This window comes from Meriones unguiculatus, chromosome 3, assembly GCF_030254825.1.
Source record: "Meriones unguiculatus strain TT.TT164.6M chromosome 3, Bangor_MerUng_6.1, whole genome shotgun sequence".
NCBI lineage: Eukaryota > Metazoa > Chordata > Mammalia > Rodentia > Muridae > Meriones > Meriones unguiculatus.
In genome coordinates, this window is record NC_083351.1 from 163,725,617 (window position 1) to 163,742,213 (window position 16,597).

Below are 16,597 nucleotides of genomic sequence, written 5' to 3' on the forward strand. Positions count from 1 at the left end.
AGACCCTCTTCTGACTTCCCTGGGTACCAGGCAAACATTAGTGAAGCCTACACATATAACATGAATGCAGCCTACACATATAATAAAACAGAATGCAACCAAAATAATTTTTTAAAAAGATATAGCATCACATGGTGGTGTCTGCCTTTGATCTCAGCACTAGGGAGGCAGAGGCAGGGACAACTATATAGTGAGTTTTAAGGTGCTAAGAGCTACCTAGTAAGAGCCTGTCTCACAATAAATAAATAAAAATTAAAAAGGTGTAGCCTCACCAGACCTCAAATTCACAATACCCTTAACCATGTGCAACACCACAATGAGCTAAATTTTATTTAAATCCCAATTATTTTTTTCTTTAAAATTTTATGTTCATGAGTATTTTGCAGGTCACATGGTCTCTGTCCCACTTATTCATCCTACCACACTATAAAATCAGCTATAAATAGTATGAAATGAATGACTAAGAGTATATTGACACTTGGGGAACCCATGGTGTGGTACCTCAGGTCTATAATCCTAGCACTGGTGATGGGGAGGCTACATGGCAGATCCCTGTCAGGTGTGCCAGAACTAGACCATCTTAAAAACGAAGAAACAAGAAGAGAGAAAGAAAAGCAATACTCAGGGTACTAAACTCATGTAATCCAAGCACTAAAGAGGCAGAGGAAGAAGGCTTCATGAGACTCCAAGGTCAGCCTGAACTATACAGGTAGCAACAGGCCAGCCAGAGTTCACACCAAACCCGCCCCCCCCCCCCAAAAAAGACACCCCCTGCCCATATGTAACTACAGTAACACCTGTATTCCTAAGAACTTGAAGAAGGTTGAGAAATTTAGAACAAGAATTCTGCCAGGTGGTGGTGGCACACATCTTTAATCCCAGCACTTAGAAAACAAAATCCAACTCCAAAATAAAAATATTCTTTAAAATAAAAATAGGATCAGATCCTGTGGGCCACAGATCATAGTGTTATGTTGCTGTGTAGGCAATTCGATTGGCCTGCCCTCAGGGGCTTTTAGGGTTATGACACCTTCTTATGTTACCACCTGTGTTCTATGGCATCACCTGCTACAGGTGCTTGAGATATAACAAGCCTGCCATCCCATCCCCTCTCTTTCTCTTGCACTTTCTGCCTGCCTCCCTCTGTCTGTCACTGGCCTCACGGCTCTGTCTCCAACTGACCATCTGTCTGTCCATCTCCCGTCCTTTCTTCCTTCCTTCCCCTTCCCCTCGAATAAACCTCTTTGTATCAGGCCTGCTGCATGGCATGTAATCTATGTATTACAACACATAGTGTGTTCATCTCTTACAACTTGAAATGCTCAGGCTACCCCACAACACTTACTCTTTTTTTTAAAAAAAAAAAGGACAGGATTTCTCCAGGTAGTGATGGTGCACACCTTTAATCCCAGCACTTGAGGGACAGAGGCAAGAGGATAGTTGAGTTCAGGAGAGCCAGGGCTACAAAGAAAAACCCTGTGTCAAAAAACAAAACCACAAAAATGGGTCTCATATATCCCAGGGGAAAAGAAAATGAACTCAACATAAAGCCAAAGACCACCCTAAACCAAATGTGCTGGAAATACAAAAGTACAGACTACCATGCTGTTTCAAAAGCACAATAGTTCCAAATGCAATTTTTCATCCTATACTGGATCTTAAAACAGGCAAAGTAGTTATCTGAATACCATAAAATCTGTAGCCAACTGCCAAAATACTAATTTCTTCTTTTGAGTATATATGCCACAATTACCTAAGATATTTACACAAGCTGCAATTCTTTTATAACGCTACAAAAAAAATTAAATTAAATTAAATAAGTAGTTAATCCCAGCACTTGAGAGGCAGAGTTAGGAAGATCTCTGTAAATTCAAGGCAAGCCTGGTCTACAAAGTGAGTCCAGGACAGCCAAGGGTGCCTCTGCCTTCCAAGGCTGGGATTAAAGGTATTCACCATCACACCTGGTCAATTTTCATTAAGCTAAATAGAAATAAAAGAGGTAATTCAATGTCATACACCTTTGATCCCAGGAAGTAGAGGCAGGCAGATCTCTAACTTCCAGGCCAGCCTGGTCTACAAATCAAGTCCAGGACAACTAAGTCTACCCAGAGAAACCTGTCTCGAAAAACCAAGGACGGGAAAAAAAAAAAAAAAAAAGAGATAGCTCAGGGCTACCACATTAGATGGTGTACCTGGACATCTTTCTCATCTTAAAACGAAGACAAACAGAAATGAATTCAAACTTGATAAATTGTTACTCAGTATTTGCTGGTATTTCCTTATTAATGTAAAACTTGTATTTTCCTTCCTTCCTTAGCGGGCTCTCCTGTAGATCAAAATCAGTGTGTTGCTGAAAATGACTTAACACTCCTACCACATGCTGGGACAGCACGTGTGCATCACCATGACCTTTCCCCCCATGTATTCCAAGACAGGATATACTGAAGATGGATCTCTAACCCAAAGCTTCTCTTCCTTCAGCCTCTCAGGTTAGTTCCATTCCTGCAAATCCTACAGGCCCCTGGACCCTTTTGCAGAGCAAGGGTGGAGTAAGGGGAATTGAGACCTATTAAATTTTTATGGGAAATTCAAGATAAGTTTTACTGTGGCTTTTAAAAGCTTTTAAAACATCACACTAAGGGCATATGATGCAACAGTGTAAGTAAGGGCTACAGCTATCTTGGGCTTGGGGGTCCAGCTCACTGATAGAGATGAGCACGCATAAACCAATGGGTCCAACCCCTAAAGCCACAAAAATAAAACTCTTGAGTCTGGGCACCACAGCAAACACCTTTAATCCCAGGGCTCAGGAAGCAGAGGCTTGAATTCAAGATCCACACTACATAGAGAGACCCTATCTCAGACACAACAGTAGCACATCAGAAATCCCATTCCTTTCAGGCAACCTCCATATAAAGCAAGTACATTATAAAATAGCCAAGAATTTCCCCATCATCTATGTAAAGTAGCACCTGCAGAATGTCAAACAAATAAACACACACTCACCTGAGGGACTTGGAGCAGCTCTCTGTAATGGTGGCCGAAAACCTGGTGCTTTGGAAGTATCAGACTGATGTAAAGGATCTGAATTTGGCAAATACGAGGATTTTCCTGACAGCATAGATTCTGGTGTTGACTGAGATGAAACAACAGATCCTCCCCAGAAGGCATGAGCATTAGTAGGGTTGTTTTCAAACAATGTGCTAAAGGGCCCAAATGGTAAGGGGGCACTGAAGTTGGGAGCAACAGGCTTATTTGCTGGATGTACTGAATTCTGACAAGCACTTTGTGTACTTAAGGTCGAAGGTAGCTGGACAGAGGAGGGGACACTATGAGGTCTTTTAATGTGATTGACATTGAGGACTGCAACAGATGAACTCTGACCTGGAGCTGGAGTCTTGTGAGGGGCAGCTGTGCCGTGGGAGGGAGGCCTAATAGCAGGGGTTTCCATTTTAGGAGGCTGGGAGCATCCCATTTGTGTTTGAGGCATAGGGTACGTCACAGGCGCAGTAGAAGGCACCACCACTGGAGCAGAGCTTGTTGCTGTAGGAGGAACAGTCATTCTCACATCCGGGGACGGAACCTGAGACTGCTGAAGAGGGGGTCTTGGCTCCTGAGGAACAGATCCCGGAGGCTGCTGCTGAGTGGAATGACCTGATGAGCTCCCAGAAGAACTGCTGCTGTGTGGGGGTCTATTGTTTGCGGTTTCTACTACTGGCGGACTACTCGCTTCCTGTTCGGAAGAAGATGCCCCTTTATTTGGGGATGCTGATCCACAATCCAAAGGGCTATTTCTGGAAACCCCTCCTGGCTGGGCTGGTGGTGATGGGGAAGATGGGGATGATACTGGATAGTGTTCTTTGGCAGTAGGCATAGGATATGTGGCGTTTGTGGGTGCGGTGCTGTTGTTGCTTGCTGTAGTTGTGACTGTTGTGGTTGTGGCATTGGATGTCTTCACAACTGTGACAAAAAGCTGCCTTCTGACTGAAGGAGAACTTGGACTGCCGTTTGAAGATGTACCAGGCACCGCTGAAGCTGATGAACTGGTTGTAGTTGTTGGACTTGAAGTTAAAGAACCTGCTGAATTCACCTGAGAACCACTGCTATTCTGATTGCTATGGCGAGGCACCATGTGAGGCTTAGGCGAGTTAGTAGCTCTGGCAGGGCTCAAAGGCCTGACAGGAAAAGGACCCCAAGTGGATTGAGCTGGTGGAAAAGTACCTCCAAAGTGGGTCATGGGCAACCTTGGTGGACGGATCTGCTGGAAAGTCTGAGCAGCAAGCAAAGCATGTGCAAACTGTGGAGGAGGATATGCTAATGGGAGAGAAACTGGAAAGCCAGGTCTCACGTTATTCACTGGGTTCTTAATGGTTTTGTGAGTGGATGCAGAAGAGATTGCAGGCACAGTGAGTGCTGTGGCAGTCTGAGATGTTGATGACAGAGCTACAGTTGTCATTTTAATTCCCATTAAGGAACTATTAGCAGCAGTGGTGGCAGGTGCTGATGACCCTATTTTGGAATTTGCTGAGGAGCTTTTCAAACGATTCTTTGGAATAAGTTCATCAATTTCTTTGTCTGGATCCTTGATCAAAGCATTGATCAACTGAGTTGCTTGTCTTGTTGATTCAGTGCCACCCCTGTATGTTGATTAACAGACAAAAAACAAATGACCCCCAAATTAACCTTAATTTCACTGCCTTCTAGTAATAAAAGTCTACCATTCATGTGTAGACATTTACTGACACACAAACACACACATGAAAAACAGATAAACCAAACTTTTTGGAAGCAATCTTCTCATCGATTTTAGGCATTCTTCAAATCAGAAATGACCTTGAATTAATGCTAACCTTCAGAAGATCAGTATCTTCTCTTTGGTCTGTGTGTGGGAGGACAGGCTAGTACTACAAACCTTTATCATCCAGCTTAAGTGACATTTTTTTTAAGGACTTATTTAACCTCATGTGTAAGTGTTTAGGCAGTTGTGAGCCACTATGTAGGTGCTGGAAGAGCAGTAAATGCTCCTAACTGCTAAGCCATTCCATTGTGACAACCTAGCTATTCTAGCAGAAGAAAAAGCAAGAAAGGTAAAAAATAAAAAGGAAATGGATTAAGTGCCTCCTTACTTTAAATAATTATCAGCCCTTATATATATTGTCCTCACATACCTGCTTTTCCAAACATACTTCTAATGGCTATAAGCACTGCTTCTTATCCTTATCCCGTCTTAAGCTTTCATCTTTATTCTAAGAGTATTTCAGCAGGTGCATTTAATGAGTTTTTCAAGTTAAATGTTAGATTTGATTGTATTTAATAAGTTCAAATTCTAAGGATAATATCTCAAGAATAAAATTTCAAATGTAGATTTGAGAGAAAATAACTTCCTGTTTAACATGGTTTAGAAATTTACTAAAGTTTCAGGACAAAAATTTAGGATTTTCTCAAATTTTCATATATTACTTAAAGGCATATCGTAAGAATACACACACACACACAAATCTAAAACATATTAACTGGAAAAAGGTCCTGGAATTATACTGCAATCACTCATTTTGTTGAGGGGAATGGGGGAGAGGGGGACTGAGATATGTTCTCAATACGTATCTCTGCTGTCCTGGAACTCATTATGACGCCTGGGCTGGCCTTGATCTCAGAGGTCTGCCTGCCTGCTTCTGCTGAGATTAAAGGCCTATATTTCAACGCTCATAAAATTATTGTCTTTTAAAAACATAAGGGTGGGGAGATGTCTTAATAGGTAAGAATGCTTGCTGCACAAAGGATAAGAACAAGAGTTCAAACCCTCCATACCCATATAAAACCTGGGTATAGCCACACATGCCGACAACCTCAGCATTATTTATTGACGAGGATTCTGGCAACTCTGGTCAGTCAGTCTGGCCTATACAACAATCGACCAAGATTCAGGTTCACTGGGAGATACTATCTCAATGGATTAAGACAGTGACAGACCATGAGAGTGGAAAGTCTTCTCTGGCCCCTGCAGTGTGAGGGCACACCATATACCACATGCATCACTCACATAAACGCACACACACATATTACAAGCACATGTATGAATACATATAAGCATACATACTTTACAAACACACACACGTATCTCTCTTACACACACAAAATCAAATAGAAAATTCTGCTCAAATGACTATATTCCGCTGAGTCACAGTACAATAAAACAGAAAGAAGAAATCACGGAAACAAAGCTTTGCCTTATAGTTATTATCCGGTCTCCAGTCTTGTCCTTCTGCTTGTCGATATCTATATGCGCACCAGTAAATTCCCGAATAGCATTGATATTACAGCCACCTCTTCCAATCACTCGAGATATCACAGTTGATGGAACAGATACTTTTTTTGACCTATTTAAAAGTTGCAAAGATAAGTTATCAAAATAAGATAAAACATTAAGTGGTTATAATGAAAATAAGAAATAAGATTTTTCATTAAATATATATATATATTTAATACAGGGTAAATACAGTATCTCACTATGTAGCTTTGACTGATCAGAAAAGCAGACCCTGGACTGCCTGTAAAGTGTTGGGATTAAAGGTGTGCTTTCTATTCATAGCATACACTATGAAGAGATGTACTCTGCTACAAATCCTGGTGGTGCAAATTAACAGGAACAATTGAAGATCTAATTTAGCTTAAACATCCAAGAAAGGCATTTTGTAGGCACCTTTCTGTTTATTTCTAATGTATTATCTTAAAGACTGATACGAAAATTGTTTCCCTGAAATTTCTAGAAACATTTAATTATCTAGACATATAATTCACTGAACTCATGTGAGGAAAAAGCAAAGCCTAGTAGAAGTTAAAAGAAAAATCTCACCTAGGTTAGTCTAATAGGAATTGATGGCAGGAGATCAGTACTTACCAGTGAATTCAAGCCAGTTTGGGCTGTATCATACTCTCTTTCCAGGCTAGCTTCCAAGTCAAACAATCTTCCTGTCTCAATTCTCAAGTACTTGGATTACTGTCATGAATTACAGTAATCCGGCTTTGCAAAATTACAAGGATTTTTTAATTTTATGGGGGGGAAGGGTGTATGCATGTGTCCAGGAGTATATGGTGAAGTCACAGGACAACTTGCAAGAAGGGGTCCAATTTATGTGTGTCTATATGACAGTATGGTATATGTGCAGAAGCCTGTGAAAGTCAGAAAATGGTGTCCAATTCCCTCAAGCTAGGATTACAGGTAGCTGTGAGCTGTCCCATGACAGTCCTGGACACTAAACTCAGGTACTCTGAAAAAGCAGCAATCAATTAAACACCAAGCCATCTCTCCAGCCCAGAACAATTCAATTTATCTATTTGTTTGTTTGTTATGAGCAAATAAGGATCTCAAACACCAGGTTGGCCTCACACTTACTGTGTAGCTACGAGGCTAACACTGAACTATGGTCCTCAGGGCCTCCACTTCCCAGCAGTTAGGATTACAGGCTTGGCACATCTTAATTTTAAATCTTCAAACTGGTGAAAGGCACCTGGGCTGGGGATCACTCAGTGGCAGTGCACCCAGCCCCTGTGTGGCACCCTTGGTTTTATCCCCAGTGCGAGTTTAAAAAAAAAAAAAAAAAAAAAAAGGACAGATGTAATTTTCTAATAAGTCAATTAAAGAACACTATAAAGAGACAGTTGAGCTGGGCATGGCAGCAATCTCAACACTCAGGAGGCAGGGGTAGGTAGCTCTCTGTTTAATTCAATGACTGCTCTACAAAAAGCTCCAAGCTACCCAGAGCTACACAGTGAGACCCTGAGTTAAAAAAAAAAAAAAGTTAGGGGCTTGAGGGATGAAAGGGAGCAGTTTGAGAGAATAAGCAATGATGTGTTGACACATGCCTCTAATTTCTGGCACTTTAGGAGACTGAGGCAGGAGGATTACCTAAGCTGGAAGATACCCTGTCTCATGAGCCCTATATTGTGATCCATGCCTGTAATCCAAACACTGAGTTGAAGACAGAAAAAATCAGAAGTTCAAGGACAACTTAGTCCAATGTGAAACCTTTCCTCAAAATAAAAACAGAAAAAAACAAAACAAACAAACAAAAAAAATAACAGAGTGGACTGGGGATAAAGCTCAATCATGAAGTCACCTACCATGGTAGAGGCCCTGGGTTCAATCCCCAATGCCATAAAAAGGAAAGTTCCCCCAAAAGCACAACTTTCCTCAATATTTATTAACTTTTAAAAGACAGAGTACTGGGATCAAAGGCATCTGCCATGAAAACTCACTATTAAAAGACTGAATTTTTTTCATACGTGAAATACAGAAAGGTTGTCTCTTGACCAGATTTGGTTTGAGGACCTATGTTTTTCTGCAACCTTGAAAATGATGGAAGAAATCCAACTGTAATTTAAACCAAGAAGCACTCACCTCCTTACGACTTCCTTCCATCCTTCTTCCCTCTTTTGCCCACGCTTAGGACTTGCTACAGTTAACTTCCCATTTGGAGAGGAAAGAGGAGATGGACCAGATTTTGTACAAGTTGACAGAGAATTACTGGTCCCTTCATTGACAGTCTCTGACAATCTTTAATAAAGGAGGGAAAGTACATTAATAATGAACAGATGCAGGAAATTTTCAATAAAGGTAATGTTACATAGCTAGTTATTTTAGTGTTTAATTAAAAAGAACAAATAAGGATCTTGTTTATAACTTCTCTACTAGGTAACATTTAATACCATTTAAGAATACACCACACAGGGAGCAAATTTAGCAGAGTAGGATCACAACACTGTGAAACTAAACATCAACACTTTTTTCTTTTTTGAGACAGGGTCTTGTTACATAGCTCACCCTGCACTGAAGTCAACATGTAGCCAAATCTGGCTTTGAACCTGTGGTATCTCATGCTTCAGCCTCTCAAATACTGACATTTTAGTATTTGTGGCATGCATCACCATGCCCAGGTTTACTATCAATGTATCTTATAAGCTAAGTTTACTAATCACTAAAATTACATAATGAAAATAATTTATATTCTCAACATAAAATCTAAACACCATCTAAGTATCGTTTACCATATAAAAATATTTATTTGTTTTTCTTGTTTCACAAAATTTTTAACACGAAACCAGTAAAAGCAGAACGTGGAACTAACTTTATAGAAGCCTTGCCAGAAACGGATTTTCTCTCCTCCTTTGGAAATGTAACAAGAACAGATGGCTGCTTCTTGTTGGTCACAGTGGTTGTGACCACAGCCGGCGAATGATTGTCACTCTTCCTGCTGCTGTTGCTGTTACTGCTTTCGTCACTGCAGCTGGAGATCCTCATGTTGTCACTGTCCCCACTCTCGCTGGTGCTGCTGCTCTTGGACTCTCCGTTCACCTTCTCTGGCTGACTGTATGAAATTGGTAGTGGATCATCAAATATAATTTGAACATTTTCTGGAGTAATTTTATTTTTCCTGTTTTTCCTCTTTGAACTGGTTGTAGTTATGGTATTATTTCTTTTACCATGGGAACCTGCCAAAGTAGTCCAGGTAGCAGATATTCCTATGGTAGTGGTGGTAGTGGCACTTGGAGGCTCTGTCAAGACTTCAGGTTCTTCTGTAAAAGCAGCAATATTAGGTTAGTCATTCTCTGATGAGATTGATATGATCAATCAGCTGTAAAGAATACTTAGAAACAGTTGGCAAATATGCACATGATTCATGTATTACATTTTGTAAAATTATTAAGTATGGTAACATTACTATGGATATATAATATCATTTTATGGGAAAACACTCAAGTACTTACTATATGTGATTACATACAATGTATATGTTTACCTGTAAACAGTTCCAAGAGAAGAATGACTAAGCACATATATCCAAAGGTTATAAAAAAAAAAAAAAATCACAAATGGGCCAGGCATGCTGCATGCCTTTAGTCCCAGCACTCAAGGAGTGAGAAGCAGAAGCAGGTGGATCCCTATGAGTTCGAGGCCAGCCTGGTCTACAAAGTTGAGTCCAGGATAGCCAAGGCTACACAGATAAACCCCTGCCTTGAAAAAAACAAACAAACAAACAAACAAAAAACATAAAAAAAAATCAAGAATAGAAGAAAATGCCCATAATCTAAACTACTTAAAATTTAGGGTAAAAGGTTTTAAGAGTGCAAGGCTAGCCTGAGCCAACTACAGCGTATCTGAAATCGAAGAGCTACAAAACATAAACATGCCAAAACCCAACAAAAAGTTGTGGAACGAATCAACAAATGAAATAAGCACACATTACCTTTGGTCCTCAAATACGTAAAACTTTTTCTAAATTGAGTAACTGGTATATAAGTAAAAGCAACTGGGAACACAGGATTTTATTATATATTCAAGGATGGGCTTGGATTCATTCCTCAGCCTGCCTCACTCTCTGAATGCTAGGATTATAAACACTAACTGCTACATCCAGCTTCAAGTAAATGTAGTTATGACCGTATTAGCAGTGGTAGTTGTACTTTATTTTTTAAAACAGGTATTTATACAGCCTTAGCCTCAGACTTACTTTGTAACCAAGGATGACCTTGAACTCCTGATCCTCCTGCTTTCCACATCCCAAATACTGGGATTACTATGGTACCCCAGCATGTTTAGTTTAAACAATTTATTTTTTAGTAGCAACGATTGTTTTGAAGACCTAGCTCATAGTAGGCAAGAGTTCAAAGACCTCCTGCCTGGCACTCTTACATTTTTGAGACAATCCCACCAAGTTGTATAAGCAGGCCTTGAACTCACTATACAGCCCACACAGTATTTGAACTTCATCCTTTAACTTCAGCCTACCGAGTAACAGAATTATGGCTGAAGTGCAGCCAAGCACACTATTTAAACTGCTGCCTCAACGTTCAGCTGAGAAAAATACCTTCAACTTTAAGTTTTTCTTTTTCTTGAGCAGCTTGGAGTTCGAAGTTCTCCTTATTTTTGGCTTCAATTTCTTCTAATTTCCTTCTTTGTTCTTCCTTTTTTTTCCTTCTCTTCTCTTTTCGCTTTTCTCTTTTGGCAGCCAAAGCCAGCCTTCGACTCTCTTCCCTTAACTGTTACAAACAAATAAAACAGAAATACAACACTAGAACTTGCTTTGAATAAAACAGGTTCATAATGTCGTTTGTTATAAGGCAGTTAGCCTTGAAATTCAAAGTCATCGGATTTCAAGTCATTGCTGGTGAAAGATGACAAATGACCATACTTAGAAAACCCAGGTAGGACATCAAAACAAAACGACTGCCTACAGATTGGGAAAGAATCTTCACTAACCCTTTATCTGACAGAGGACTAATATCCAGTATATACAAAGAACTAAAGAAGCTGAAAAGCAGCAAACCAAGTAATCCAATTAAAAAATGGGGAACAGAGCTAAACAGAGAATTCTCGACAGAGGAATATCGAATGGCAGAAAAACACTTAAAGAAATGCTCATCCTCATTAGCCATCAGGGAAATGCAAATCAAAACGACCCTGAGATATCACCTTACACCCATCAGAATGGCCAAGATGAAAAACTCAAGCGACAACACATGCTGGAGAGGTTGTGGAAAAAGGGGAACCCTCCTCCACTGCTGGTGGGAATGTAAACTGGTACAACCACTCTGGAAAGCTATCTGGCGCTTTCTAAGACAATTAGGAATAGTGCTTCCTCAAGACCTAGCTATACCACTGCTAGGTATATACCCAAACTTTGCTCAAGTACACAAAAGGGATACTTGCTCAACCATGTTTATAGCAGCTTTATTTGTAATAGTCAGAACCTGGAAACAACCCAGATGTCCATCAACGAAGGAATGGGTACAGAAATTGTGGTATTTTTACACAATGGAAAACTACTCAGCAATCAAAAAGGAGGAAATCATGAAATTTGCAGGCAAATGGTGGGATCTAGAAAAAATCATTCTGAGTGAAATATTCCAGAAGGAGAAAGACAAACATGGGATATACTCACTTATATAGACCTATAAGATATGATAAACATAATGAAATCTATACACCTAAAAAAGATAATCAATTGAGCGGACATGGGGTAAGATGATCAATCCTCGTTTAGAAAGACAGATGGGATGTGCATTGAACATATGACAGGAGTCTACTGAGCACATCTGAAAGACTCTAACTAGCAGTGTTTTCAAAGCAAAGACTCATGACCAAACCTTTGGCAGAGTACAGGGAATCATAAGAAAGAAGGGGAGCTAGTCTGATGGGGAAAGGATAGGAGCTCCACAAGGACCAAATATATCTGGGCACAGGGTCTTTTCTGAGACTGGCATTCAACCAAGGACCATGTATGGATATAACCTAGAACCTCCACTCAGATGTAGCCTGTGGTAGCTCAGTAACCAATTGGTTTCCCAAAGTGAGGGGAACAAGGACTGTTTCTAACAGGAACTCAATGACTGGCTCTTTGGTCTCCCCACCCCCAAAGGGAGGAGCAGTCCTGTTAGGCCACAGAGGAGGGCTTTGCAGCCAGTCCTGAAGATACCTGATAAAACAGGATCAGATGAATGGGGAGGAGGTCCCCCCTATCAGTGGACTTGGAAAGGGGCACGGTGGAGATGAGGGAGGGAGGGAGGGACTGGGAGGGAACGAGGGATCAGGACACGGCTGGGATACAGTTAATAAAATGTAACTGATAAAAAAATAATAATAAAATAAAAAAAGAGAAAGTCTTACAAAAGCATTTGAATAAGACATATTAAACTGTAAAGCCAGCGCAAAAAAAAAAAAAGAAAATCCAGGTAGAACAATACCTGAGCTCTAGGTTACTTTTAAATAACAAGCTTTAATCAAGGATTTTTCTTAAAGAGTTAGAAAAATAGAAAAATCTGGGAAAAGGAAGAAGACAAGGCAGAGAGAAATGAATGGGGAGTAGTAGTACAATGATCCAAATACATTATTCTATACATGTATAAAACAGCATAATGGTGATCTGCCTACCTCTGCTTCCCAGATGGTGGGAGTAAAGGCTCACACCACCACGGTCCAGCTACAAATGTCACATAACTTAATAGTTGTTGTACACATGCTGCTAGTTAAGATACAGTGAAAGTCTACATTCTCGGTAAAAAATTTCTTCTGGATTTGTATTTTTGCCCCTATCTTACATTTGTGCACTACACGAGTGCTTGGAACCCAAGAAGGCCAAAAACAAAAAACAAAAAAAACAAAACAAAAAAAACAACAAAAAAAAAAAACACCAGAATCCTTGGAACTGGACAATTGTAATCACCCAGGTACAAGCTGGGAAATGAACCCAAGTATCCTCCGGAAGAGCAACAGTCTTGTGAACAACTCTCATCTTCGAGAGTATTTGTGATCCATGCTTAGTTGAATCTTTAAACAATCAAAGAAAAAGTATGTGTTTAGGTGCTGGTGGTGATTTTGCTTGCTTAAAATATTTATACTACAATGCACAGACCCCAAGAAGGTTAAGTCCAATGGGCATCTTAGGCTTCATGCTGGCCCACCACTTAGGGAAGTGGGGCATATCTCTGACATGGACAATGTTGCCTGCCTCTTTATCACTTCCCCTTATAGGACTTTCCTACCTGGCCACAGGTGAGGAAGTAGAACTCAGTCTTCACGTGAAGAGATGAGCTGGGATGTCTGGGTAGGAGGGGCTCCCCTACTCTGAGGAATAGGGAAAAGGAGATGTTGGAGGGAGGGTGGGACTTGAAGAAGAGGGAGAGGCCTATGACTGAGATGTACACTGAATTAACAAAAATTTTAAAAAATATTTCTTTAGTCACCAATTTGCTTATTTTATCTTTCTGTATGTCAGCACAGTTGAGTGAAGGTCAGGGTACAATTTGTTATTTTGTTTTCTTCCCACGCCAGATAGGCTCTGGCATGGTAACCCTGCTTGTCAGCCTTGGCTTCAGATGTCTTTATCTGCTGAGCCTTCTCACTAGCCCCATATGGATTTTAAGTAGGGGGATGTTGAGTAACTTTTATGAAGGTACAGGGTAGTCAATATTCAAGTAGAGAAGATCTGTGCAAGTTATAAGGCAGAATTGTACCTAGTGTATTCAAGTAATGTAGGGTAGCTGACAAAAGTAGAAAATGCATTTTAGAAATAAGTTAAAATTTTAACACCCTATATTTAGGATATTTATAAGCCTTTAATTTATTTTTTTAACTTTTCTCTGGTGTTATTTTATATACCTGTAATTCCAGCACTCCAGCCAACTATGACTGCAGAATGAGTACTACCCTAGCATTGACTATAAAAACAAAAAATAGCAAAAAGAGTGAGAATCAGAAAAGGACACACCCTAGAGGGTGACAATACTAAGGAGATGAAAAGCCAATTGGAGAATATACCAACTGGAGTTAGCATCATTACAAGACAAAGACTGAAAAGACCACTCAGCAGTTGCATATCTACTGTTCTTCTAGAAGACTTGATTTTGGTTCTCAGTATAGATGCCAGACAGCTTACACACCTGAAACTCACCTCGAGGGGATCTGACACCCTCTTCTTGCCTTTTTGGGTAACTACATATATACATTAAAAAAAAAAAATTGTTTCCCCTTTCTTTTTCCCCCTGAAGGATGATATGTAGCTTTGAAATTACTAGATAGCAAGGCACCTGTGATCCCAGCAACTGGAAGATAGAATGAGGAGCACCAGGGCTATACATATGACCCTGTCTCAAAGCAACACCCCCAACAAAACAAAACAACAAAAAAACAACATTCTGATCCAGGAAAAGAATATATCAAAAAGAAGGAATGTTCCATCAATGAATAGAATATACCACCAGATTATTTAGTGCACAAATGAGGTGTGTGTGGCAATTAGAAGTTTATCTACTCTGGTGGGGTGGAAAGAGGGAGTGGGAAAGATCTTTGGAGCTGTTCTTTTGATGCTGCAATTTCCTTACTGATGTAGGATGAAGTCTTATTAAAGATTTTTTTAAAAAAAAAAAAAAAAAGTTGGGAGATAAAGGAGACGTTAAGAAGTGATTCAGGTGAATGAGACTAAATTAAATCAGTGTTAAATATAGTGTTTAACTACTAGTCTGTATCAAAGGGCTGAAAATAATCATTCTTTATTATCTGAAAGAGATAGGTTATCCAAGCACCTCATCACCACTAAAATGCTATGATGCATACATACCTTCTATAAAATGGCATAATACCTGCACAAAGCCTAATACAATACAGATGACAGGAATAGTTATTTTACTGTGTTGCTCAGGGAATAATTGGAGCAGGACACCTTTCGATCCACAATCACAATGGATGAACGTAGAATACAAAGGTGTGAAACAGCAACAGGAAGAAACTATGACCATCAAACATGAAAGGCTGCAAAATTACTGCCCTCAAAGTGAAAGCTGTCAAGGTGGAATTAATTCTCTTTTTCTAGACATTTATACTTAACAGGATATGAGCTATAATGAAGCAAGGAGTAGTGAAAAGATAGTGTGATGTAGATGATTCTACTATTTATTGTTAGTCAGGAGGCTGGCAAGAGAACCAAACATGCAATTCAAGAGGGAGTGAAGGAGAAGGGAAAGGGAGCAATCATCACCGGGCACATGTGTGCTGGGACTGGAATTGGTTACTTTTCAAATAAATATTTCATGCAGCACTTTAAAAGGGTAAAGAAGGGAATGTATGTATGTACACACACACACACACACACACATTTTTAAAAGTTACAGAAATTTACAGAAAAAAAATATGGGGAGGTGGGGTGAGGCCAGCCTGGGTTATAAGGCAAGATCCAATATTGATAAACTGTATATATGTACATAGTGCCAAAAACATAACCCAACTGCTGACATCCTACAAAAAACAGGCAATTTGCCTCAACCTTTGATCTTCTTGCCTCAGATTCCCACTTGTAGAATCCTTTATCACGATGACATAAAACCAGTTCCATTAACATCTACCAGCCACTGGAAGGGAAGAGCAAGTATGAGAGATTGTCTGCATGACATTTACTAAAAAGTACACCTCCACAATGTGTAAATATTTTTTGTTTATTCAATATATAAATACTGTGAATTTATTTATTCAGCAAATAGTTTCCTGGGTGTCAACCATTGGAAAGAGCTATGTACAGCAGAAAGGAAGAGATGTTGCAGCCAGCTGGAATGGAACCCATACTCCAAGCACAAGCACTTGAACAGAAAATTCAAGGCTAGCTTTTTATACAGCCACTCTTACCACAGCCTTGACTATACACAACATTATCTACCTAAAACAAATAAAATGAATGGCCAAAACTGAAAAGGAGAAAGGAAAGTAGGTAGCATGCAGGGAAAATAAAAACACTAGGGCTTCTAAGGACACTCAAGATGATGATGGATGATCAAAACAAAGAATGATTAGCATGGACTGACAGTGTGACCTATAAAGCAATTTTAACCTGTATTTGATTTTTGTTGTTGTTGTTGTTTTTGAGACAGGAACTCACTATGTAGCCTTTGGTTCTGGAGACCAGGCTGGCATCAAACCCACAGAAATCCACCTGCCCTTGATTTTCCAAGTGCTGGGATTAAAGGTATGTACCTCACACCCAGCCCTACATTTAACTTTTTAAAACTTCTTTTGAAGACAGGTATGGTGGCCTACATCTTTAATCTCAGCACT

At 39.9% G+C, this 16,597-nt stretch overlaps 1 protein-coding gene across 7 annotated transcripts in view; it reads right to left on the minus strand.

The window, feature by feature from the left end:
• Positions 1–16,597, minus strand: part of Ankrd17 (ankyrin repeat domain 17) — a 131,885-nt gene that overhangs the window by 11,031 nt on the left and 104,257 nt on the right. For all 7 annotated transcript variants that reach the window (XM_060380920.1, XM_060380919.1, XM_060380916.1 and 4 more), the window contains 5 exons: positions 10,866–11,037; positions 9,126–9,573; positions 8,399–8,554; positions 6,228–6,377; positions 3,007–4,637 (listed from right to left, as the gene is read on the minus strand). In XM_060380920.1, coding sequence (XP_060236903.1) covers positions 3,007–4,637; positions 6,228–6,377; positions 8,399–8,554; positions 9,126–9,573; positions 10,866–11,037 — 2,557 coding nt within the window. The remainder of the gene's footprint in view (positions 1–3,006; positions 4,638–6,227; positions 6,378–8,398; positions 8,555–9,125; positions 9,574–10,865; positions 11,038–16,597) is intronic.